The sequence below is a fragment of the Aplidium turbinatum genome, chromosome 5, assembly GCF_918807975.1.
Source record: "Aplidium turbinatum chromosome 5, kaAplTurb1.1, whole genome shotgun sequence".
Lineage (NCBI taxonomy): Eukaryota > Metazoa > Chordata > Ascidiacea > Aplousobranchia > Polyclinidae > Aplidium > Aplidium turbinatum.
This window is the reverse complement of record NC_137476.1, coordinates 11,829,889-11,854,883: the sequence shown is the minus strand read 5'-3', so window position 1 is coordinate 11,854,883 and position 24,995 is coordinate 11,829,889. Positions and strand designations below refer to the sequence as shown.

The 24,995-nt window shown below is 38.2% G+C and overlaps 1 protein-coding gene across 1 annotated transcript; it reads right to left on the bottom strand.

Annotated features, from left to right (window-relative positions):
* Positions 1–3,320: 3,320 nt before the first annotated feature.
* Positions 3,321–24,674, bottom strand: LOC145770572 (uncharacterized). The gene is made up of 16 exons (XM_082582257.1): positions 24,479–24,674; positions 22,167–22,225; positions 21,881–22,006; positions 17,472–17,708; positions 16,769–16,933; positions 16,579–16,683; positions 14,120–14,382; positions 13,352–13,526; positions 12,446–12,489; positions 10,913–11,139; positions 10,239–10,309; positions 9,718–9,848; positions 8,744–8,918; positions 5,030–5,194; positions 4,505–4,591; positions 3,321–4,027 (listed from the first exon to the last, which is right to left on the bottom strand). The coding sequence occupies exons 1-16, from the start codon at positions 24,591–24,593 to the stop codon at positions 3,944–3,946; spliced, it is 2,229 nt and encodes a 742-aa protein (XP_082438383.1). The 5' UTR covers positions 24,594–24,674; the 3' UTR covers positions 3,321–3,943.
* Between the last annotated feature and the right edge of the window lie 321 nt (positions 24,675–24,995).

Below are 24,995 nucleotides of genomic sequence, written 5' to 3'. Positions count from 1 at the left end.
CCGCCGACTGAAATCAAGACACCCATTCGTGCCAGCCGCTCGGCTTCTGATCAACGAAGCTGATGAACAAGACATCTCTGCGGCTACTTGGGCGGACCATAAATGGAATTCTGAATGGAGGTCAAGCACCACCAGACTCCATTCATTCATCCCCGACGCCGACACACGCCCAATCGGCCTGACACTACAGAGACAGGCGTGGGTGCGCCTCAACCGTCTCCGTACGGGCGTCGGCCTTTTCCGCTCAACCATGCACCAATGGGGAATGGCTTCTTCCTCCTCCTGTGAATGTGGTGCCGAGGAACAGACCGCAGACCACATCATCAATGACTGTACCATCTTCAAGCCACCTAACGGAGTGGAAGGTCTGCGCGTCATGGATGATGAAACTAAAGACTGGCTGCTCTCTAGCAGCCTTCCAGTGTAGTCCGGGAACATCGTGAATCTGGGGTGGTAAAAGGATAGACCCTCGGCCCCAGAAGCTCAGACGACGACGACGACGAGTATGGTAGCACTGAGGAACCTACCTTTCAGAGTTTGTTTGATTTTGTAGTACGGGAGGAAACGCGCAAGTCGACTGATTTTAGCATTATGCTAATGGGCGATTCTGGTGAGTCGCAGCATTTTAAAAAGTTTGGCAAAGGAAAATTGCCTTCATGTCCGGTTAGGCAGACGTCGGTAAAACCCCATGATAATGTGATTTCAGGGAGTTCGCAGTACTCGACTGCTGTTGGCGCACCGCGCGGCGGTGTGGCCAGACGTAGTGACATACCGGCATGTTTTTGTTGTTCGTCACGTGGTCAAGTTGAATATCATTTTTTGTCTAATTGTAAAGAATTTTTGCGCTTGACACCTAAAGATCGGAGAGATGTCATTGTGAAAGCTGGCAAATGCTTGAATTGTTTGCGCCAGCATATGGTTAGAGACTGTAATCATGCAAATAACTGTCGTAAGTGTGGACCTACCAACGATAGGAAACACTATTTTCTTCTGCATGATTTTTATGTGACGTCACGTGATTCTCTGGATTTGGTCGGTAAAGATGAGGCTGGTGCCAGAGTTCCTGTGCGTAATGTTAAGATTGGAAATGTTAAAGCAGCCTTTAACCGCGTTACTGCTGCTCGTGTTTTGAATCCAATGACTGGCAAATCGAAGTTGGTGTATTGTCAGCATGATCCTGGTTCGCAGTTGACCTTTGTTTCGAGTGACTTGGTGTGCGAACTTGGTCTTAAACCGTATGATAAAGCGTCGTTTAAAATGGATACTCTGGCTGGTCAGAAACTTACTTGTGCTGAACTTGTTAAACTCAACATTCAGTCGTTAGAGACGAATGAACTGTTTTGTGATATAACTTCGGTGGTTAACCCAGCTTGGGCTGACGATGTTAAGACTTTACCACATAAGCAGGATTTAAGTAGTTTCCGTCATTTTCATGACGTGAATATGTTTCATTTGAATGATTGTAGTACTGTAGATGTACTGATTGGAAACGACAACGCTTATTTGATGTGGGCAAAAGAAGAACGTGTTGGTGAAAATCGCAGTGAACCGCATGCTTTACTCACTCCTCTCGGTTGGTTGGCTTGTGGTGGTAAGTCACCCTTAGTTGAAAGCGTTGCTAAAGTGTGCAGAGTGCAGACGTCTTCAGAGTCGGATGTCATCTCTGGCTTTCAGCGTAAAATTGAGTCTCGTGATATGGAAATAGCAGACCTGAATAAAGTCATTCAGGATTTGACTTTGCAAAATGAAAAATGTGATTTGTCTCGCAATGATATTTTGGCTAGAGAACTTGTCGAACCGAATATTGAGTTGAAAGATGGTCGATTTGAGATACCTGTTCCGTTGAAGGAAGATATTGATTTACCTAACAATTTTGTTTTGGCGTCAGATAGAGCTGCTGCTTTAAGGAAGAAGGCTTTAAAACAATCTGAGTTTCGAGGAACTTGTGTTAATGATTTAATGTCTTCTTGTCTTGACTTGTCTGACTTGTTAAACCCTCTGGCAGATGTCTTGGCTAGATTTCGGCTTGGCAGATTTGGTTTCGTGGCCGATATGACCAAGTACTTTTTTCACATTTTGGACTCTTCAATACGTAAGCCCAATTTCATTGAACTGCTTACGTACACAAGCAGTGCTGTTCGGATCGTGAACGAACGCCCTTTGGTACCTTTGAGTGACGACCCTAGGGATTTTACTGTCATCACCCCTGCCTCACTTTTGACCCCATACTTAGACCCATACTGTGCTGTTGGGCAACCACATGATCGTGACCAATTAAGAAGGGATTATCGGTTCAATTTGTCACTTTCTCAGCAGTTTTGGAATAAATGGATCGATTTTTACTTGCCAGGTCTTCAGGGCCGGAAAAAATGGCTAAAAATGGCCGAGAATTTGGAGCCTGGTCAACTTGTAGTGGTAGGTTCTCTCCAAGACATTGGTAAACGTGGGAAGTATCAACTTGGGAGGGTGCATAAGGTAGTTCCACAAATTAGGAAAGGGAAGCCTGTGGTTCGTAGAGCCAAAGTTGACGTCTGCAACTATGATGAGAGTACGGGGAAAGTGAAAGTAGACTACGTGTTGAGGGATATTTCGTGCCTCGCCCCCGTAAAGAACACCTAAGTGTTAGGGTTTGAGCCTGGTTTTGTCTGCGGTGGCCGACCCTTGTCTGAGCCCGGAACAGTCGGTTATTAGCGCAACCATTGTATATAGCGTCATTTAGCGTGTACCTATGGTACCAATTTCATGTATCGTCGTGTTTATTCTTATTGCTGTTCATTCTTTGCATGCCCTTTGTATTTGCGTATTAACTTAAACGTGAGTGATTCAAAAAATTTGTGTATCGTGTGTTTTATTCATTGGCTCACAATTGTCGTCATTTCTTTTTAGTTATGCCATGTCAGACTGTCATAACTAGGGGCCGCTATGTTCCCGACAATTTTCACCAAATCAAACGTCATATAAAAACCGTTCAAGTCTACTGAATATTACGTCATGGAAATTCCTAAAGCATGTGCCAAAATTGCACCATCGTTCATAAGACCTGTTTGGGCCTGTTTAAACAGGAAATATTACATCAGCTTAAACACCTGTTGGAATGACTTCATAATTGTCTTTCATTTATTGCGTCACAGTTACTTTCTACGTGAATTTGAGATATTGATATCTATTCTGGTCATTCGTAAAATGATTGTTTGAAAGTTGGCCGCACATTTAACTGTTGGCTTAGTGCTTGCTAGCTGGACAAAAGTTCCGTCTTTTATCCAAGTAATCTGTTCTGTAGTGACAGTTTTCAGTGGTGTACGCGTTGCACCCCCTCGTTTTCGGTAGCCGTGGGCTAATTTTTACAGAAATACACTTTTTGAAAAGAAGTTCAAGTGTGTGTTTCTTCGGTCATTATATGCAGACGAAAGGATCCGGGAACTTTAAGTTACAATTTTCCCACGAAGAAATTATGGTTCACCGCTGTGACCAAACGCTAAGATATTTGAGAAACTTTTTTTGAAAACTTTCATGGGAGTGCTGCAGCACCGCCTCTAGGAGTAGATGATCATGGCTGTAATGTTTGAGTCTAGTATTTATAATCTCAAGACACAGGCTGGATGATAATCACCATCCAACAGTCTTCACAATGACCACCACGCACATTCATCGCCACAAGATAGGTAAAGTGAAAAGTATCGTTCAAAACTTAGATAGGCTGGTTGCAAACTTGCACACTGAAAGGTGGATCAGTGATCCTCAACCTTAATGGCAAGTCCTGCTCTCAATCTTAGATTTGATCCTCATAGCCAAGCTAATCTCTGGTGGCTGTAGATTAATTAAGAGACAGGCAAGGATGGCAGTCTTCGTATTCCTAGATGTCACATGCTCTCGGAGGGAGTCAATCCGACGTCCTCTCGATCTCGAACCAGGAAGTGTATTCTCACCACGCATCCACCACAGTTCATTCGGATGGGGACCAGGTCGAGTCGTCGCTGCTGGAGGGAAACGATCCCGAAGATCCGTCCAAACCATCCTCACTGTCGCTCTGAATAAATGTATCCACGATTAACTACAAACTCACAAGCGTATGCGGTAATGACAGGTTTCGGGTTGGATGCAGCAACAGTAGATCATTCGCCGATTAAGCAACTAAAATCGGAGGATTAAAATGGCTGATTATTGATCCACAAATTAACATCGCGTGGAATAGTTTTTGATTAACTAATCAGACGATTAGCATAATCGGCTATTTCAACAGTCGGCGCATCAAATCTTCAGATGTGCAATTAGTTTAAGTTTGAAGTAGAGATTATTTATCTACTTTTTGCTACTCATGCTTTCGTAAGCGTTAGTCACAAAACTGCTGATAAACCATCTGATAAGTTGTTTCAACTTGCCATCATAAGACACAGGTTTTGTCGCGACATATTGCTAAACGTTCTTATCCAGCTCTCTCGTCGGATGAGAGCACATCACACTGGAGTAATGCACAACATGAACTAGTGTACCAGTGGCTATCTACCTCATCTTCAGAGCTAGTGAGATCTCTCGCTTCACGTTCCCATCTTCCCGATACTTCTGTTTCACGTCTCTCCTCTTTGTTGTCTTCCTATAAGACATTAAAAAAAATGGAATCATTGCATAAATGATCGACAACATCAAAACAATCATTCAAATGTTTCATGGTTCAAGGGAAAAATCACACCATAACTTAGAAGACAACAAATCAAGTCTTGTGAATGCATAGTGTAACTTATACAAGTCCGCCACGATAGCTCCCTGTTGGTTAAGCGCCGGCATGCGTGCACAAAAAAAATTGCAAGATGAAGCAGCGCTGGTCGGACTTTTGAAGTGTACGCTTGAGCAACGCATATAGAGCACTGTTCTTCATTTAGCGATACCTGTTGGGTGGAATAAACAACGGGCGAAAACTTCACTCAACGAGTGGTGTAATACCTCTAGTCTACATGCTACAAGTATGTGAAACTTCCAGGAAGAAGCTCTTAAAGAAATGTTCTCAGTTGAAGGGTTGAATAACTTCACTTACAGTTATTGACTTGTTTGCTTTGTAAGCGTTGGAAGGTTTGGCGGGAGATGCTCGGATTGGCTTCTCTGATCTTTGCGTTGAGTTGGAAACCTTTCTGCGCTTTGATTGGTTGGTATTTTCAGGAAAGCGATGATTGTGTATTTCTTCTGCTGAGTCACGCTTTCTCTGTCGAAATCAAAATTTATTCAAGTCTCTATTTGTGACGTTACAACTATCTAGATTTTACGTACTCCTTGAGCAGCGTTAATATGACTGCAGTTTATGAAATGAAACTTCCAACACCCAAATATAGTTTCACATATTGCCCCATGCCACTGGTTGACGAAAGCAATCGAAAAGCGACAGCAAAGTGGTTGATGACATGCATAATTTTGAATCAGCATAATTTGGCCAATCACTAGATTCTGCGTATGGTTTAAAGTTTCGATTTTACTCTGATAACATTCATAAATTTACTGGCGTGCTTTTTTTCCAAAACAACCACTTTTACAAAAACAAGTACCAAATTATTGAAACTGGTCAAGGCATAAATCGAAGAAATGAAGAGCTTGTTTCCAAAACCGCTTACATCCACTTTCGGTGATTTCGAGAAAACCACGAAAAACGTTTATGACAGTTTCGCTTGGTAAATGTAATGAATTGAGCCATGACGTTTGTCCAGATCTAACGAATATTAGAGGGCTTAGAATCGCCTTTTTATAAAATTAGAAATGTGGATATAAGCGGTTTTGGAAATAAACTGGAGAAGAAAAAAATGCCAGAATGAACGAAACCAGTTCGTTTATTCACCAAACCAACGATATTAACCACAAAACAAACGAACTAAAAAAACAAAGAGTTTTTCGTCATAAAACTGTCACATTTGTGATCTTCTACCAGCTATCTTCATATTCTTCATTTGAAATTCGAATGGCATCATCACAGTCACTCTCATTTGCTTCACTTTGAGTTGCTTCACATACAGCCTGGTAAAATCCATTACTGGAGTACTGTATTCCCATTCTGCCCCATTGCCTGCAAAAGCTGAGAACATCTCGCTTTTTAGCGCTTTGACGTTGTTTGTTGGAGGAAGTTCTCAAGCTTGCAGCGAACTCAGGCGGATGCCTCTTTTCAGGATAGAATGTTGGCATCCCATGGCAGAATAAAAATTCTTCACGGTCATCTGTGATGGTGGCGGTGCCACTTCCAGTATCTTCGCATCTGTGATTCTAAATCCAGGCTGCTTTTTGACAACCCTGTCCGAGACCTTTATAAAATCATAAACTTTCCAGTCCTTGCCGTACTGGAGAACCCGGCCAACTTCATTGAAAATAGTGAAATACTGAGAAGGCAACAAAATTGTTTCATGACGTCGTAATTTTTTTTTCACTCTTCCAAATGCCCTTTAAGGAGGCATGTAGGAATGGCCTCTAACTGGAAAATAATGAATGAATTTCAGTTTGTACTTAGCTGCTAGTATGTGCAGAGCAAGTAAAACTGAATAATTTTTGTTTTGCCCTACGCAAGAGTCACTTAACAAGCGAATCGTTGTAATGCCATTGCTAGGAGTTGTTGCAAGTCGCTCCTCGATAAAGTGGGTGATTGCACTAGCCACAGAGTTGGCTCCTCTACCTTGTTCAATGTTCATGCTCACCCCATGTATAAAATGATACATCGTCTCTGTCTTGTTCACCAGGTCGGTGAACAAGTACACCAAGGAAAAACTGCCACAATTGCCGAGAATAATAAGCTTCGCCTATTGAGGACTTTGGCAGAGGCTGATTTTGCATAAGGTCAAAGCAAACTGTTAGCACCGAGTCATCTTGTTCCTCCTTAAGCAAGGTATAAAATTTATTTGCGCGCATTTTGTGCACCAGTAGCTCAGTGACTAACTCCCTTTTTTGGTTCGCATCCGCAGTTGCACTGAATGTAGACTTTATCTTCACGCAGGTTGAGCAAACATCTGTCTTGGGGTTTCCAAACCCAAGATTAAAGCAAGTCACAAATATCTTGTAATAAAGGGAATACTTAACATCTAGTGTTCCCAAATATCCTTCCAGAAACGACTTGTACATCTTCCTGACATTCAGAGCACTAGGCAAATATTTTTTGATAGGCGTTTTGTCCCTACCGTAGTGAGACGAAACACAACGATAGCGGCTGATGTGTAATTTTATTTCCTCCTTAAGGTCTTCGTAGCCAAGCTTCAACCTCTTTCCCCCTCGTCTTTCAGGTCTGGGATTTCTGGTTTGCCATTTGTGAGAAGCAAGGGATTTAACACGACTTGCACTTATACAAAAAATGGACAAAAATGTTTTGCTGCAGACTTCATGGTGATTGCCATCTTGATCTTTTACCTGTTGCAAAATAATAAAATGTGTCACCAAATTTGAAAGACTCTGCTCAAAATCAACGTATTTGAAAAATGAAAGAATTTGACATTCACTGTAGCCTACTTACATAGTAGTGTATGTTGTACTCAATCATTCTTTTGCATTGATTATTGGAAACTCTTCTCCGCTTAATGGGCATTAGAACAATTGAATTTAGGACAAATTGATCTTGACGTTGTTTGTCTGAGTCAACGTAATAATCGTTGAATTGTTCCATAACGTCTTCAGCTAGCAGTTTTTCCTGTTTGCAGTAACTAATATGACTCTCACGTTGACAATTTTCAGAAGCACTCTTTCCTGCAAACAAACAAAAAATACATATTTTAGCCTATTTGTAATTTTACTTGTAGCCTACTTTCATTCAAACAGTTGGATTTTCCTACGGAGATTCTTTACGTTTAACTATGAAGCAAACATTATCTTGCGAAAACTTATTTAATCAACTATGGCAAAGTATTATAAGCAAAAATAAGCAAATTTTTGTCGCATTGAGTAAAATCCCACAGCAACTTATTGGGGTTATAGAACGAAAAGCCTATAGTCTTACCCTCTCGAGAATGAAGACTTCGCTTGGCCTTATTCTTTCTCCACTCAGCCTTATTTATTTTTATTTTTTTGGGGTTTTCCAGGTTGACCACCACAAATTCATCACCAGAATCCATTTTAAACAAAGCAAAAACACAGCTTAAAGCTCAAGTACTCAATAAAGTAGCCTACTAAACAAATAAAATAACAAAATAAAGTACAAGTACTAAATAACTGCAACAGTACGCTACAAGCCTACCAACATTGCTTATCATCGTTGCCAGATAGTGGATGGTTTAAACTTTAAACTGCCAAACACATTTCAAATTTTGCCAACTTGAATGCCAACTCATCGAAAAAATTTGCCAAAATTCTGCCAACTCAAAATTTTACTGCCAAATAACGTAAAATTCTGCCAAAGTTCTCGCATTTGGCAGTGAAATTTGCCAAATGGTAACACTGCTGCTTATACGAAATAATGAGAAAAACGGTTCAACGATCAGCGATATGTCACGTGACACAATAGCTTAATGTGATTGGTTAATACGGATACAAGTGGTTTTGGAAACAAAGTGTGATGGCGCGTAAGCGGTTTTGGAAGAAAACACAATTTTTAGTGTCGAATTTGAAGCAGAAAGAGAAGGTTTTGGAAAAAAAGGAATGGATAGTAGGTACCTATGGTAATACTCTACCTAATGACACTCTAAGCTCAATTTTGGTAAAAGTGGTGCCTAAGCGGTTTTGGAACTGGACTCTTCAAATACTGGTTCATGTATAAATAAAAATAAAAAAAGAAGCGCTTAACAAAGGTACTCACTTTGCCTCGTTCTCGGTCGTTAGAGTATTCCATGTGTTCGTCATTATGGGAGTGTGTGTCGTCATGATAAGGGAGTGCGTCACCGGCGTGATGGATGGGTGACCCTTCGTTATCTGTCGGTTTCTTATGTGAGGACAAAGGCAAGCTTTTTTCTTTGAGATTGACTTTGTCCTTTCTGAAAACACAGGTATTGTCTCGTTCAGGGCGAATAATTTTTTCACCCAGAGAATCCTATGCATAAGTTGCCAAAAACTGCATCAATTGTCTTACATATTGGTTCTGAGGAACTATTTTACAACAAGTATTTTCTTACAAAACTGTGTATGAAATGTGTATTCTATGAAAAACAAGGGGTATCAAAGAAAGATTCAAAGCATGTGCTTTTCAACTTCTACGTCTGTATTGATAGATTTAGCCTCTTGATCAGCACAGTACCCGCACTCTATCGCAATTGGCTTTACGTAATAAGGTAGAAAGTAACTCCAAAATACTGCATACAAAAATATCACACATTTCAATCAGTTTTTAGAAATTGTTTGCATGAAAAGGAGAACGCTACAGAGAAGTATTCAAAACATCTTATGTCATTTTTAAAGCAAAGATTGACATTAATAAGAGTGACACAAAATGGTACACAACATAGCATGAGAAGGGCAATTTTAGAAGCAATATCAAGGTTCTGTTGAATGATGTCACGAGTCACACAGAACAACATCGGTACACGGCGAATTGCACAATCCCGTCGATAATTAAACTCCAACGACGGGTTCGTTTGATTCGATTACAAACGACGAAATGCGATGACTGATGACTGACAATAATCATCGTCGTCTGTGCAGCAAGCAATCGCTGTGGTTGTTACATTGCATTGAAAGCATGCAAGCACTAGAAAAAGTATTGGATTTATTGTTTTCGAAAAAAATTGACACGACATGTCAAACTCCATCAAATTAACAATACGAAATGCAACATACTCGATGGGTAACACCCTCTCGTTACATGACTCGTCATTTTCAACAGAAACACCCTCACGACCATCTTGCTTGTGGCTTTCCGGGGAATTGGCCGTCTCTTCTGCAAGGTGCTTTGGGTTTTCAACTTGACACTGAATCAGAGAGTTTGTCGTTGAGTCTTGTGCGTATTTGCAGTTCAGCTAACATAAGCTGGCAGCTTCTCACAGCAATAAAAGCTATCTATCAGAGCCGAGCCAGCGATGCAAAAGATGAACCCTGCTGTTTTGCAGGACTGTGTTTTTGCACTAAACTAAGAATTTTACTCTACAGTAATGTAGTGACGTGAAAAGCTATAACACGAAAAATTTGAGGTTTGAAAATCAGTTTTATAAACACATTACACCGCAATGTTATAACTAGTTTGCAACAGAAAAAAAGTAAACAATTTTAGAATCGTAACTTTACTTTGAAGCAATTTTAAAGGTGAAATAAATTAGCTGAAATTAGAGTAGATTATCCTGCACCTTTGACACACAACTCACTTCAAAATCCTCCTCCGCCCTCACACTGCCATCCTTATTATTGTCCTCCTCCGCAACGGCATCTCCTTCGTCTGATTGCCAAACATAAAGCATAAGACTTATGCGATGGAGGTACTTCATTCCACATTATAATCACATTATTTAACGTGCTTTGAAAAATAGAAAGTTAAACAGACATGAAACAAACATTAAATGCCTAGAAATATCGAAAATAACTTAAAACCTTCTGCGCAGAAACAACGAAAACTGTGGTCAAGTTGAACCTTAGTCCAGAACCTTGGAATCGATGGTATCGTATTCGTACATGATATTTCCAATGTGTTTTCTTTTAGTTTACTATTATACTTGGTTTATAGTGTGTACTGTATAGCCTATAGTGCTTGACTCACTAGTTAACTGGGGCTCTGGGGAAACTTCTATCAAATGAGGAAATTTAGTACAGCCGAAAATAACTTTTATTCCAAATTCAGATTCAAAAATACTTGGTTAAGGTGAATTTATCTTTAAACAGCCAACAAACGGAAAAACAAAAGATTTAATAAAATGAAAATAAACCCTAAGCTCACACTAAGCACAATTAGCGTCTCACAAACCTACATTTTCGATATCGTCTTCCATACGACGAAATACGTAATCTTTTCACATGTAAAGGAATTCAGATAATTTCAAATAACCTTTGTCTTCTCGATGAGAGGAATAGCTGCTCGATTCACTTGAATCCGAGTCCTCATCACTTCCATCCGAGTCGTCATCACTTGCATCCGAGCTCTCATCACTTGCATCCGAGCTCCCATCACTTGCATCCGAGCCCTCATCACTTGAGTCAACCTCGCTGCTTTCGTCATCATTATTTTGCTTCGTCGCTGGCTCCAATGACAATGCGGTTAAACTTTTATTGGAACTAGGAAAAAGTTAAAATGATTATTATACAGGGTGGCCAAAAGTAGGCTTACAGTTATTAAACTGTATGCTGTAAATTGACCTGCGGTACACTTCATGTTACTTGTTTGGACAAAATCATCTGGTCAGATGAAGCTTGCTTCAAATTATCTGGTCATGTGAACAGGCCCAACTGTGTGTATTGGGCTGATGAAAACCCTAATTTAACCATAAAGACCCAACTTAACCAGCCTGGTGTTACAGTTTGGGGCGCATTATCTAGCGAAGGTGTTGTAGGACCTTTTTTTTAATGGAAGAGTGAATGGAGAAAATTATTTGGAAATGCTTCGTGAGGTGGTAGTGCCACAACTCCATTCCAAACGTAACTTTTATGAACACTTCTTTCAGCAAGATGGGGCACCTCCTGTCCTCCACATTATGCCTTAAGGATAAGAGATTATTTTAACAAAGTCTTTCCACAGCGTTGGCTTGGAAGAAGAGGTAGCATTGAATGGCCACCACGCTCACCTGACCTGACACCAAGGGATTTTTTTTGGGGTGTTGTAAAGAACAAGGTGTATGAGAAGAACCCCAAAACAATAAATGAATTAAAAGATTACATTGATGACGCATTCAACGACATTGATGAAGATCGCAATTTGTGCCGCACTGTGTGTCAGAGTGTTTTGGACAGATGTGAAGAATGTTACAATGCTGGTGGAGGACATTTTGAGCACTTAAGAGATTAAACAGTTTCTGTGTAAGATATAACGAGCATTCTTGAAATTTAAAAGTACCCACATGAAAACAATAAATTTACTTTTAGACCCAAACCCTACTTTCTATAACTGTAAGCCTACTTTTGGTCCACCCTGTATAACTGATAGTTTCTATTGACATATAACATGATTATTTTTATAGCTCATATTATATAAGCGTCACATCGGCGGAGAATTTCATGATGATTTGAACCTATGGATAGAAACAAAAGTTTAAAAAAACATTAAAATAATATAAATACATCAATACTAGTTAAGTATCACATTAGAGTTAGCGATAATATTGTTGATGTCCAAAACCTTGTGTTTTGAAGTGACGGTGGAAAAATAATTCTTGCTTGTAATTATTATTGAAAGTGCTTGTAGTGATTATTATTGCAATAATTACTATTAAAAGGTATCCTCCTCCGACAGACAAAGCACACCATGATAATACAGTAATGTGTGTGTGTTCTGCACAGCGTTCCATCCATCGCATGTTTTTGTTGATCTCATCGCTTTACAAGGTAGACATGTTCAGTGCTATAAAATGCTCATCGACACACTTACCCGTTTGAATCGGTGCTTTTAGATCGTTGTTTTAGAGATGAAACCTACAGAAAGAAATGTGAAATTAAACTCTGTGTGTGTCAGTGAAATTGAATCGTTGGAAGAAAAAAAAATAAGTTTTTACGTCTTGTCGATTGCATTTGACGTTGTATCATCGCAAATTCAACATGATCCATCAGTCATCACCAAGGTTGTTGTAAAAAGAACGAAATGCATTTCGATAAATAGAATTTGACGTTGACATCTGATACTGAATTGGTTGACTTAATTATTATCTGTTGCTACATGCCAGTTGGGCGGATAGAAGTTGCAAGAACTGCATTTGGAAAAGTGAAAATTTAAATTCAGCAATTCGTCAAAGGATATTAAAATGCTTTATCTGATCGATCCTTTTACACAATTCCGAAACTTGAACAGGGTCACAAAAAATGGAGAAACGGATCGACGCCTTTAAGCTCTGGACATGTACAAGAGAATGTTAAAAACTTCATGGAAACAAAAGATCACTAACGATGAAGTATTACTTAAATGTAAATCAAGCAAAATTCTTTTACAAATAGTGAAAAGAAAACATTTGAAAAACAAAATTCCTTATTAGAATCATTATTAGAAGGAAAGGTAAACGATAAAACAAAGGCAAACCAAGAATAATTTGGACAATAATCATCTATAAATGGACAAAATTTAATTATGAAAGTGCAGTACGAAAAGCTCATTATCGTGAACAATGGCGCATGGCATCCATCCCTCAATACGAGGAAGGTACAACATAATGGTGGTGACATGCTAATTAAATGAACTCCATCGTCAGCTTGGATCGGTTTGATCGTTGGCGCTCAGAAAAGTTTTATAGATGACACTGACATTGAGTGACAATTGACACAAAACTGAAATGCCTTAACAAACCTTCCTATTATTTCGTTCATGTTCTTCCTTCAAAGCAAGATAACGCCGATGATAATTTTGCTTCTGCTGGTCGGTTGCAAGCTTCCATAACCGAGCGCACTCAACATGGCGGGCCTGGTTCGACATTTCGGTAAGTGTTGACATTGTTTCCATGCAGAACAAATTGTAGCCATTGCTGCACGTTAGTAAGAACATTATACAAAATAGATTAGAAGACGATGTTATACCAATCTACGACAAAAAGCAGCTGCTTTATATGATCTTGCAAGATTTACTTTATGTGTTTAGTTCAAAACAAATATAGAAAGCTGCGTCACTTAGCCATTAGGAATTACAAGGCTGTGTGGCAACTATACAATTGTCGGTTGCATGGTGAAGTGGTAAGAGCCCCGGTACGGTACGCGTGTTGGTAATCTACAGGTCGCTGTTACTACACCGCTCAAGAGCATACAGCTGTGTCTTCGGCGGTACACTTAAAGGTGGACACAGGTTGGCTTCCTTGCCTTCCCATCCACTTAATCCAAATCTTCAACCAGCAGACACAAGCCTGGATAGGACAAAAAACTATACAGTGCCATTTTAACAACGCATACCATAACCTGTCATTACCTCAAGACTATGTAGCAATAAAGGATTGTTGTGAATGGTTTGTGGCACGCATTTGTTGCCAGTGAGATGTATTCTGTCGGTGATGGATTGATAGTAACTAGTAAGTGGGATACATTAGTATTAGAGGTGGGACAAGTGAACACTGAACAAGATACGTACATTGGAATCTTATTCAACTTTCCGGCATCGTAACCATTCGATTTCGGATTAGTTTCAACAAAAGCCGTCTTTTTCAAAACCTCGTTTTTGTTCTTGGCCAAATCCGTCTTTTTCAAAACCTCGTTTTTGCTCTTGGCCAAATCCGTCTTTTTCAAAACCTCTTTTGTGCTCTTGGCCAAATCCGTCTTTTTCAAAACCTCTTTTTTCCTCTTGGCCAATGTTGTCTTTTTTAAAACCTCTTTTGTGCTCTTGGCCAAAGGCGCCTTTAGAAATAAGTCCACATTAATATGAATAACACATACCTAGCAACACTGTTGTCGATTGCGTCAACTATTAAAACTACAGTAGGATACTGAACAATATTAGTATAAGATTTAATATATCTAAAAACATGAATGTGTTAAAAATACTAAACGAATTAAATTTAAAATGTTTAATTAACAAATACGAGGGCCATTCAAAATATAAGATAAATTTTTCCATACTTTTTTTATTGGAGATGAAAGCTTATTGTGCTTGTAACTGCTTATTCATGTAGCTTGCGTTAAGACAGCTTATTGTTTCGGTTTTTCAATTCTACAAAATGGCTGACCCTAGACCTTGCTACTGCCGATTTCCACCTGTCTGAGCTCGACAGAGAGTTTACCACAGGGTTGTCGGTATTTTACCCGACCCAAAAAAACTCGGGTGGGTTTTAAAAAAAAAAAACACTTAAAAAAACCAAAAAAAAACCATAAAAAAACCCAGAGCATCATATTTGTCCAGTTTTTATCAGAAAATTAAAAAAATGAACAAAAACACTACAAGGCACTTAAAACAAACTTCAAATTAGGACTTAAGGATGTGATTGTGAAGTAAATTTCCAAGGATAAACTGAAAACGCAGTGGATATTGTACAGTACACAAAAATCAAGTAATGCCACTGTGTATACTACACTATAACTCATTTATGCAAGAAGGCCTTATAGTTAAACTGGTGAAAGTACTACTCTACTGTAGTCTGTATATATGATGTGAAATGCAATTTAGGAGGCTATTTACCAATTACAGATTCTGGATTCTAACGCATGGCTGTTTCAGAGCATTTGCCTAAATGACCATTAGCCACACAATCGCTCAATTGCTCATCCATTACTGTATATAATATATAAATGATAAAAAATATTTAAACATGATGGCATAAATGCTCCTTGCCTTCAGATCTAAAGCAAATGATGCAATAATGTGATTTCTACCACGGTAGCATCAACTTGGTATAGAAATCAGTGGATGATACACCATCCAACTTGATCTTGAAATTAATGGATGTTGCAACATTCAAGCAACAACAACCCTAGTGCATTATTTTATTGAGTTATGCAAGCATGTACTGTGAGTGAAAGGCACTTCATTCGTAAAAAGTAGTTTTGAGGTGAAATAAGCATGAATCTACCTTTTTTTGCATCTTTTTTTAAAAAAAAACAAAAAAAACCCGGGTTTTTCTCAACCCTGGTTTACCAGAGGAACAAAGTTTACCAACGATGAGGCAATAAAAAATACTGTGAACGGTCTTAAGGGTCATATATAAAGAATTCATACCACGATGGCAGAAATATCGGAATGGACCGTTTCAGATAAATCCCAATTCGGAGACAGCCTTTTTCGGAGAAAACAGATTCGGTGACTTTGTAAATCTAACGACGGCTTCTGTTTATTTACAGAAGTTTTAGGAATCATTTAGGCAGGTGGTTTTTGTGTTTACTATCCCATTCCCATGCAAACGAAAATGTTATTGTTTCAGTAAAATAGATGTAAATTAGCTGATATCTTGCGGGTATAAAAATACCTCTGCAAAATCGGAGTGTATATGTACTATAAGGAGCTGATTTTCTTCCCCCATCTCTATAGAGATGCCTCAACATGGTGTGGAGGTGAACGCAGGCTAAAAGCTAGGTCCATTTCTAGCAACTCCTGGGGCTAATAGACAAGCGTAAAAGTCCCCAACGGCAGTCTCTTTTCGGGGCAGCGTCTGACGGGCAGACATCTCTTGCAGAGACTTTATTTGGTTAACCTCCATTACAAGCTAATTTCTTTGAATAAACAGATGCGGTTGTGAGATTTTAGAAATCTCCGAAAAAGGCTGTCTTCGAATTTGGATTTCTCCAAATAGTAGCAGACGACAGAAATGTGTGGCAGTTTATGGAGATTAGACCAAAAAATAAAGCTTTTACTTCTATATATACAATACATTGAAGAACCCTCGTACATTTTAAGTTAACATGTCCACTTTACAAACCCTACATTAAACGATGACAAGTTTGCTCGTGCACAATTACAACCGGAAGTTTAATATTGAAGATAGTCTTCTCATAATTTTCCGACTCTTAATGACCAGGCAAAAGCCGGTCTGCAAAAAAATTAAAAAAAAAACACACATCTAAACACTATTGAACAGACCGATAACACTATTGAACAATTACTTTAGATTGCTCTTGAACTTTTGGGAGTTTTTTAGAAACAACCCGTCTCTTTGTGTAACGGTTGCGACGCTTTTTCAGAGAGTTCTGACGCTCTTCAGGGTCAACCTGTGACATATAAAAAACTGCAAATTAGAATTAAATAAGTTTTTCACTTTTAACCCCAAAATACTTGTTTGAAAATCTAAGAGACCTGTGGCTGTGAGGAGGTGTTTGACTTTGTTTGATCTTGAGGAGGAGGCAGAGAAGTTGCAGAGACAGCTTCCGCTTCCATGGAAGGTGAGTTTTCATCTTCAATTTTTTTCATTGCATCATTAAATTCTTCAGTTTCTTTCTTCCATGCTTGGATGTATTTCTCCTGAAAGTCACAAGAATAAACAGACTTCCGGCTTAGATGATGAGCACTGAGGCTTGTACTGATAGCAAAGTAGAACTACTTTCTTCTGCTATGCTGCCTTTAATACACGGGTTAACTGTTTTGTTCCCACACTAGAGTTGCTCCTACCATCATAATGAAAGTAAAAATCTGGGTGTCGTGAGATAAGAATTATGCCAAAACTTTACGATGTTTTTTTTGTTTTGTTGTGAAGATAACGATGTTGAAGATAGCAATGAAACCGAGCGCTAAGAGCGTAAATGGTTAAAATCTACGATCAATGTAAAATAAGATTAGCTGCTTTCATTTCGACAAGACACACGACATCAACGTCATAGACATAAGCAACCAGGAATCATAAAATCATGAATTTAAAGAAAACACAGGCAACTTGAACAGAACTGTATAATGAAATAAACAATATATCTCTTTACAAGTTTACAAGTCGTTACAACAAGTATAAATGTTAGCAATCTACATCTGAACTGTGCAGCATTGTCATCAATAAAAAATATTTAACCTTTTTTTCTTGTGGCAATGCCTCGTACTTTTTTTGCAGTTGAGTAAACACACGCGGCCTGGTCAGGTTAGGATGCAAAGCGGAAAAAGCAAGTTGCTTTTCAAGAAAATACTGAACAGGTGGGGGGAGGGGCTGCTTCGGCAGGCCGTTGTTCTTTCTTGCTTCTTCCTCGCATTGTTCAAGCAAATCATATTGCACGTCTAGAACCAGGTCAGTCAGAGTTCTGAACCTTCGAACCTACGTAACAGATTCTTCAGTTTTATTTGAAAACCAATCAAAGTCTCTTACATTACATAATAAAACCAACTACAAGTACAATTATTTAGTGACCAAGTTGAAACAGGTCTTTATGACGCGGTACAGATGACTTCTTACCCGAAAGATGTAAGGGAGCAATAACTTCAACCGAATGACAAGAGTCTCAGTTATTTCTTGCGTGTGATGTTGAGGATGCGCTGTGCAGAGGTATCGCTCAGTGCTAGTGTAGTATAATGTAATCTCTTTTATATTTGCCAACGCATTTTTGTTAATTTTTTTTAGAAAAACTACATTCTGTTTCTGCCTGTCGTAAGAATACGTAACTTCCCCATTGCGATCTTCATGAAATAGCGAGCTATGGGGTTAATCGCAGGAAGCAAGTGTTAAACTTAGAACTTAGAAAACTTTAGAATGCACCAGTAACCTGTCAGACTATGCAAATTATTTTAAGCAACTTTTGGTATCTATTCCACTTCTGTTAATATATGTAACTTTGTTGCGTAACTTGTGACATGCGTTTAATATTGCTATATAAGTTATTGATTAAAACAGATACATCTAAACAGCGCCACCTCAACATCACACAAGAAATAACTAAGGACTAAGAAGAGACTCAAGTCATCCGGGCTGACGTCATAGCACCACAACAGCATTCGGTAGAAAGTTGCAAAGAGAGAAACGTAGATAAAACGGTACACGACAACTGGGCGAGACAAAGTGGGCGATGCCACCTTGGGCGAGACCAGGTGGGCGACGAGTCAAGTGGGCGACGGCCAAGGTGGGCGACGAGACAAGTGGGCGACGGCCAAAGTGGGCGACGTGTCAAGTGGACGACGGCCAAAGTGGGCGACGGCAGCGAAAGTTTAGCCGGTCGGAACGGTGGTGACATGTATAATTTATGTAGTTGCTTTGTGGCGTCACGGTTTATCGTGAAGCTTAAGAGAATAAAGTCATATTTTCTGTTTTAGATCATAAAATATGACTTTTTATTTTTACTTTAAAATGCAGTTCAAACAGCTCCTGTAGACATTGAAATTTGATAATTTGTGGAAGAGAGGGGATGGGAGTTTCACGATGTTAATTTGCATTGTGACATCATCTTGACACATTATTTTGCAACACACAAACCAGTCTCTGAATATTATAAACACTTGCGTTAGGTCACTAGGTCAGCCAGTGCTGAGATCTTAACTACTAAGTAGCTGGTTACGTGCATTAGACATTTGAATTTTGGCAGTGATTTTCAAGCGAAACCGAAGTTTTTTGTTAGTTGTTCGAGTGTGTTATTGTTTAAAATAGGCCTACATGTAAAAACTTACATACGATTCATTAACTACGGAGATTAGCATAAATTTGATGCTCTAAAGATAAAGTCATATTTTTCAATTTTTAGGTCATAAAAAATGGCCCTAGTAAGAACTGTCAGTCACAATGTGTTCCGTAAACTGCTGATGCGGTCTAGCTGATGACAACTACGACTTGCCTTGCATGTATTATACGAAGTATTTCAATTTGTGAGCACCTTCTTCAGAATGTCGTGGCCTACATATACATAGGTCACCAATCAAATGATTGTGGGACAGACGCATGCGATCAAAACAAAGACAAATGTCTGCAATCCCAGACCATAATCTTATGTTTAAACGTTGTACTGCAAACAAAGACGTTGAATCAATATAAAATAATGCAATGAAAAATCTAAACAACTTTTAAAAAATTGTTTGTTGGTCTGCTTTGTTAAGTCAACAGTCATTGTTAAGTTAATAAGTCATTACTATTCACTAGGGCAATTTTTTATGACCTAAAAATTGAAAAATATGACTTTAGTTTTAGAGCATCAAATTTATGCTAATCTCCGTAGTTAATGAATCTTATGTAAGTTTTTACATGTAGGCCTATTTTGAACAATAACACACTCGAACAACTAACTAAAAACTTCGGCTTCGTTTGAAAATCACTGCCAAAATTCAAATTTCTAATGCACGTAACCAGCTACTTAGTAGTTAAGATCTCAGCACTGGCTGACCTAGTGACCTAACGCAAGTGTTTATAATATTCAGAGACTGGTTTGTGTGTTGCAAAATAATGTGTCAAGATGATGTCACAATGCAAATTAACATCAAACAGCAAGCGCTATTACTAGGCTACAAAAAATAATGAAAATGTTGCTTCCAATGCTTCGTGAAACTCAGCTTCAGCGTGAGAACTCTCATTGCCTCCCTCAAATTATCAAAGTTCAATGTCTACAGGAGCTGTTTGAACTACATTTACGAAGTTACTAGGGTTCAATCATTGTATTTTAAATTTAAAATGAGAAGTCATATTTTATGAACTAAAACAGAAAATATGACTTTATAACTTCTTAAATTGACCCCGTAGCAACGTCGTTGTTTCACTGTTATCGGTTTGACAACTTTCTTCACCACTTAAAAATATGACTTTAAAGACTTTTAGTTACATCTTTCGATAACGGTTAGGGAGTATTTTGAACAATAACACACTCGAACAACTAACAAAAAACTCATCAGAGACTAGTTTGTGTGTTGCAAAATAATGTGTCAAGATGATGTCACAATGCAAATTAACATCAAACAGCAAGCGCTATTACAGCATGCTTCGTGAAACTCCCATCCCCTCTCTTCCACAAATTATCAAATTTCAATGTCTACAGGAGCTGTTTGAACTGCATTTAGGAAGTTACTAGGGTTCAATCATTGCATTTTAAAGTAAAAATAAAAAGTCATATTTTATGATCTAAAACAGAAAATATGACTTTATTCTCTTAAGCTTCACGATAAACCGTGACGCCACAAAGCAACTACATAAATTATATATGTCACCACCGTTCCGACCGGCTAAACTTTCGCTGCCGTCGCCCACTTTGGCCGTCGTCCACTTGGCACGTCGCCCACTTTGGCCGTCGCCCACTTGTCTCGTCGCCCACCTTGGCCGTCGCCCACTTGACTCGTCGCCCACCTGGTCTCGCCCAAGGTGGCATCGCCCACTTTGCTTCGCCCAGTTGTCGTGTACCGGTTTAAAATACACGCTGCTACACAAATTCCAAAGAGTATTAATGCCCTTTGAATAGGCTAGTAAAGGAAAACGAAGTATACCCTCTCACATACATTGCTTAGTCAAACAACACAAACGAAATACAGGCCTCGAAATTCGTTTTTGTTGACGGCGGACAAACGTGTCCGGTCTGAGCAGCTATCTCGGCGGACACACCAGTTTTAGAGTCGATCGTCATGCTTAATCCCTTTATCTTGATAATTCTTCACCGTTTCAGAACTATAGCTTCGGTTTAGGCTTTTTAAAATTTCAGTGTAAATTCCCTCTGAAAGGCTTTCATCAGACCAACGAAGTGCGCTTGAAGAGTCAAAGCGCCGTGTAGCTGCTTAATACGCCGCATAACTGATTAACTTCCACCGAACGTGGTCGTGTGGCTTCTTGCGTCACAATGCTCTGGGCACAAGTCAGAAAACTTCTACACTAACGCTACTATTTTTTGCTGTGGAAAGTTTCAATAAGCTTTTTTCTTTAGGTTTATTTTTGCGTGTCATGTGAGCGAAAGTGAATTTTCCCTGGGCCTTTTCTTTTTTAATGTAATACCAAGGATTAACAAATTTTGTAACCACCCTTGCCTTATCAATATTACTCGGAGAACAAAGCCAGACGTTGTGACGTAAGAACTAAGTTGCGCGTGATTAGTGTAGAAGTACCGGTAGGCCTACTCCCATCGATTCTTGGCGAAGAATTCACCTTTGTTACGCTGATTCAGTGTCATCAATCGTTGAAGCAACGTAAAAATCGAAAGTTTTCCAGCTTGAATGGAAACTAAGGGATACGATACAGTATTCACATTTTCTAGATGCGCCGGAAATTATATTCTCGCAAGTCGCAACAATTGTTCGTGCTATGCAATGACGATTTGTATCGCTAGTTCCTGTGTTATTTCTCAGCGGACAAATATGACCGATCTAGATGGTACTTCCGGCGGACATCACATACTGTGACGGCGGACATGTCCGCCGTGAATTTCGAGGCCTGAAATATAGCCTACGCGGTGGCAAAACCAAAGCACCGGCCTCATTGAAAACCAGAATAACCAATAATCAGAAACTATGTATATATTCTGCAGGTGCAGTTACTTTTTTTGACAATGAGAGCCACTTGTGCTTGCAATCTTTTGCGGTAAAATAATGAAAAGCAACTTCATCCCATGGCATTTTTTTCAAGCCACTTTTGTATTGCAGATGGTCTGATGATCCAATTTGCTAAAAACAATAATTTTTTAAATTACCAGAAGCTCTTGACAGCTTTAAAACAAATGAATAATAAACACTTGAAATAATTTCTAAATTATCGTTTCACAAGTAAAATGCAGTGTACAACTGTACAGATCATGGTTTGCAGCAACTAAACAGAAGAACTTACAGCAAGCATACGAGATATCAACTCATGAAGGTTTTCTTTTGACCATTCTTTGTCATCTTCTGAAAACGCAGCTAGTGTTTAGTGATTAAACGCGCAACAAGGGAACAGGGGATTAGCTGGTGAAGAATTACTGTAAGGCATTTGACTTACGGACATATCAGGAAAGGAAACGAACATTAGATCTTTGATTCACAAACAAAGATAACAACTGATTGTGTTAATGCTGATAATAAAGTAAGGCAAAGTGAACAATTGCATAGTGGGTAACCAATTTGTCTCTGAATTAATGGTCTAGTGTTGAATTTCCTGTCTTATTGCACTTGTGTTAAATGTTTATCAGCAAGACATGCTTGGCTTGCTTGCTGCTTAATAAAACAAGATAATTGAATTAGGTATATACTAATTAATTTTTGTTACAGTAGGCTACTATAAAATACAAACCTATGTCCAAGTCTAGTCCTATAAATCACATATAACAAAAACGTTCCTTACAGTTAAAAACAACATAGATGTTTGTGATAAAAAAAAGCACTGAGTGAATGCTTTTGGGTGAGAAAATGATTAAGTCAGAAATTTTTTAAGCTTTAAAAACAATAAAAATAGTGTTGTGATGCTAAATTTAAGTTGGTTATATAATATATACCCAACACATATTAAAATGGTTTGAAACAAACAAAAATCTAAAATGCTTTTCAAATCAAATAAAGTTTTCTTCTGTCCAAATTTGTTTTTGTCCTTTCTTTTTCATGAAGTGTCTTGTTAAGCTCATCAACATCATGCATTTAAAACGAAATTGCGAGAATGTCAGAAAAAGAGGAAATAGACAAAAATTAAAATTGCGTATGACAAATTTTCAAAACACCAGTTTGTTTTATTTTTTGTAATGAAAGCTTCTTGGTAAACAACTTGATTGCAAACCACTTTTTATAGAAGAAAATTTAGCTCCATTAGGAGAAATTATGGCTTCATGGTCCATAAACATGTATTAGTCATAACTCATAAGTATTATCAGATTTCACCGGTTTAAAAACCGAAAAAAAACATGTAGCATACATATACTGTACATCATTAAAATCATATCATAGAAAATCTAAACTGGCTAAGTCATGTGCTACCTAAGGTTTCATACTAGGTGGCCCTACAATTATCAGGCAAAACACTGAAAAACAATCATATACGGTAATAATATAATCATATATATCAATTATAATTATTATCATTATCAACCAATCATATAATTATCATCATCCATTCAGTCGATTTTGGCTCTTGATTACTCTATAGATCTTCTTCATCCACAGCTCTTGATTCCTCACAACCTTCTTTAGCTCTTCTATGCCTGTTGTCATTCGTCACTGCATTGAGTCATCTCATTTTGGGATAACCCTTTCCTCTTTCTCCGCTGACCAAACCAAGCATAATATCTTTTCCGGGGATGTGATGTGAACACTGATGTGAATCATGTAATAACAGGGTAGTTTGATTTAAATCATGAATTAAATCAAGCAATAAAAATCAGTGAAATTTTTTAAGCATGTGGATTGTGGACAGTTGGACACAAAGGCTATCTTTGAATGAGACTTGATGCAGCAATGTAATTTGCTAGGGACAATGGGACATTAATTGTAACCTTTTGTCAGAAGTCCTTAACTATTGTGCTAAAACTGGGCCTTTTAAACATGTGCTCAAAATGGTAACTTTTGGTGGAAATCCCATTCTGGTGGAAATCTCAGTCTGACAGAACCAGCAATGACATATTAAAGGTGGCTTTGGGGGTTTTGGGGATGAAAGCTACCACTGCAAATGTTGAGCATGTTTTTTCTACTTTCAGTCTGATTCAATTTGAAGTTTGAAATCGACTGGGCACTGCAAAAGCTGGCAAGCTTGTATTTATGTACAAATTTCTTAAATAAAATAAACTGATAATTTTGTTCATCTGAACCTTTATTGTTTTGGTCCACATTACACACTCAGGTCATAATATCAAACTTTTATTACAAAAGGTCTGACTGTATGCATCCAATAACCAAAAAACAAAGTGATGTGTGCTAAAGGATAAGAGAATGTCTGAGTTTGGCTGTTATCTCATGAGTTCTGACCTCAATCCTGATGATTAAGCACAGAAAATGACATGATCAATAAGTATAGGCTAGTCAAAGTAATTAATCAAAAATAAACATCACAAAAATAATCTCCTGTAAAATATTTATATAGTTTGTAATTACAATAAACATCAGCATCTAAAAAAGCTGATTTTTTGATATTAACCTTGTATATATAATGTATAATGATCATATCATTATCATACTTACGTTTTTCTACATCATCTTCTTCTGAAGATGACAAACTCAAGCAGCATTGTACTGCTTTATCGTCAGTGGGTGGTTTAGATTTATGTTTGCCATATTTCTTCCTCCACCTTTTCATAGATGCTAAGGAAATGTTCTTTTCTTTGCTGAAGTCTTTAAAAACCTTACCTTGGCATTCTTTAACAATTTTTTTCTTGAATTCTTCAGAATACCGGTACATTTGAATTGTGATAGTAAATTTTGAAAATGAATCAAAACGTAAATATCTTCTATTATCTAGAAAAATACATGGTATTATTAAAGAAATGATCAACATTATAGCAGAGAAAGTAAAAAACTTAAGTGTTTGACCTGAAAATGTAACAAATCAGCTTCTGCAATTAGGAAAATCCTTCTGACAGTTAGTTTTGCTTGCTTTAGAAAAGTCATGTTTATATCATAAACAGACGTAACTCAGCAACAACACGACAGTTAACATTATAAAAATAATAAGCAAACGTCTTCAGCTAGTCAAACAGCC

Bases quoted from the DNA above. Each gene is read 5' to 3' on its own strand.
- LOC145770572 (XM_082582257.1), bottom strand. From the start codon at position 24,593: ATGAAAAGGTGGAGGAAGAAATATGGCAAACATAAATCTAAACCACCC. The intron at 14,383-16,578 runs GTAATTGTTCAA...TTATTTCTAAAG, and splicing joins AAGTTCAAGAGCAATCTAAA to GCGCCTTTGGCCAAGAGCAC. The intron at 11,140-12,445 runs GTAAGTGTGTCG...ACTTTTTCCTAG, and splicing joins AAAAGCACCGATTCAAACGG to TTCCAATAAAAGTTTAACCG.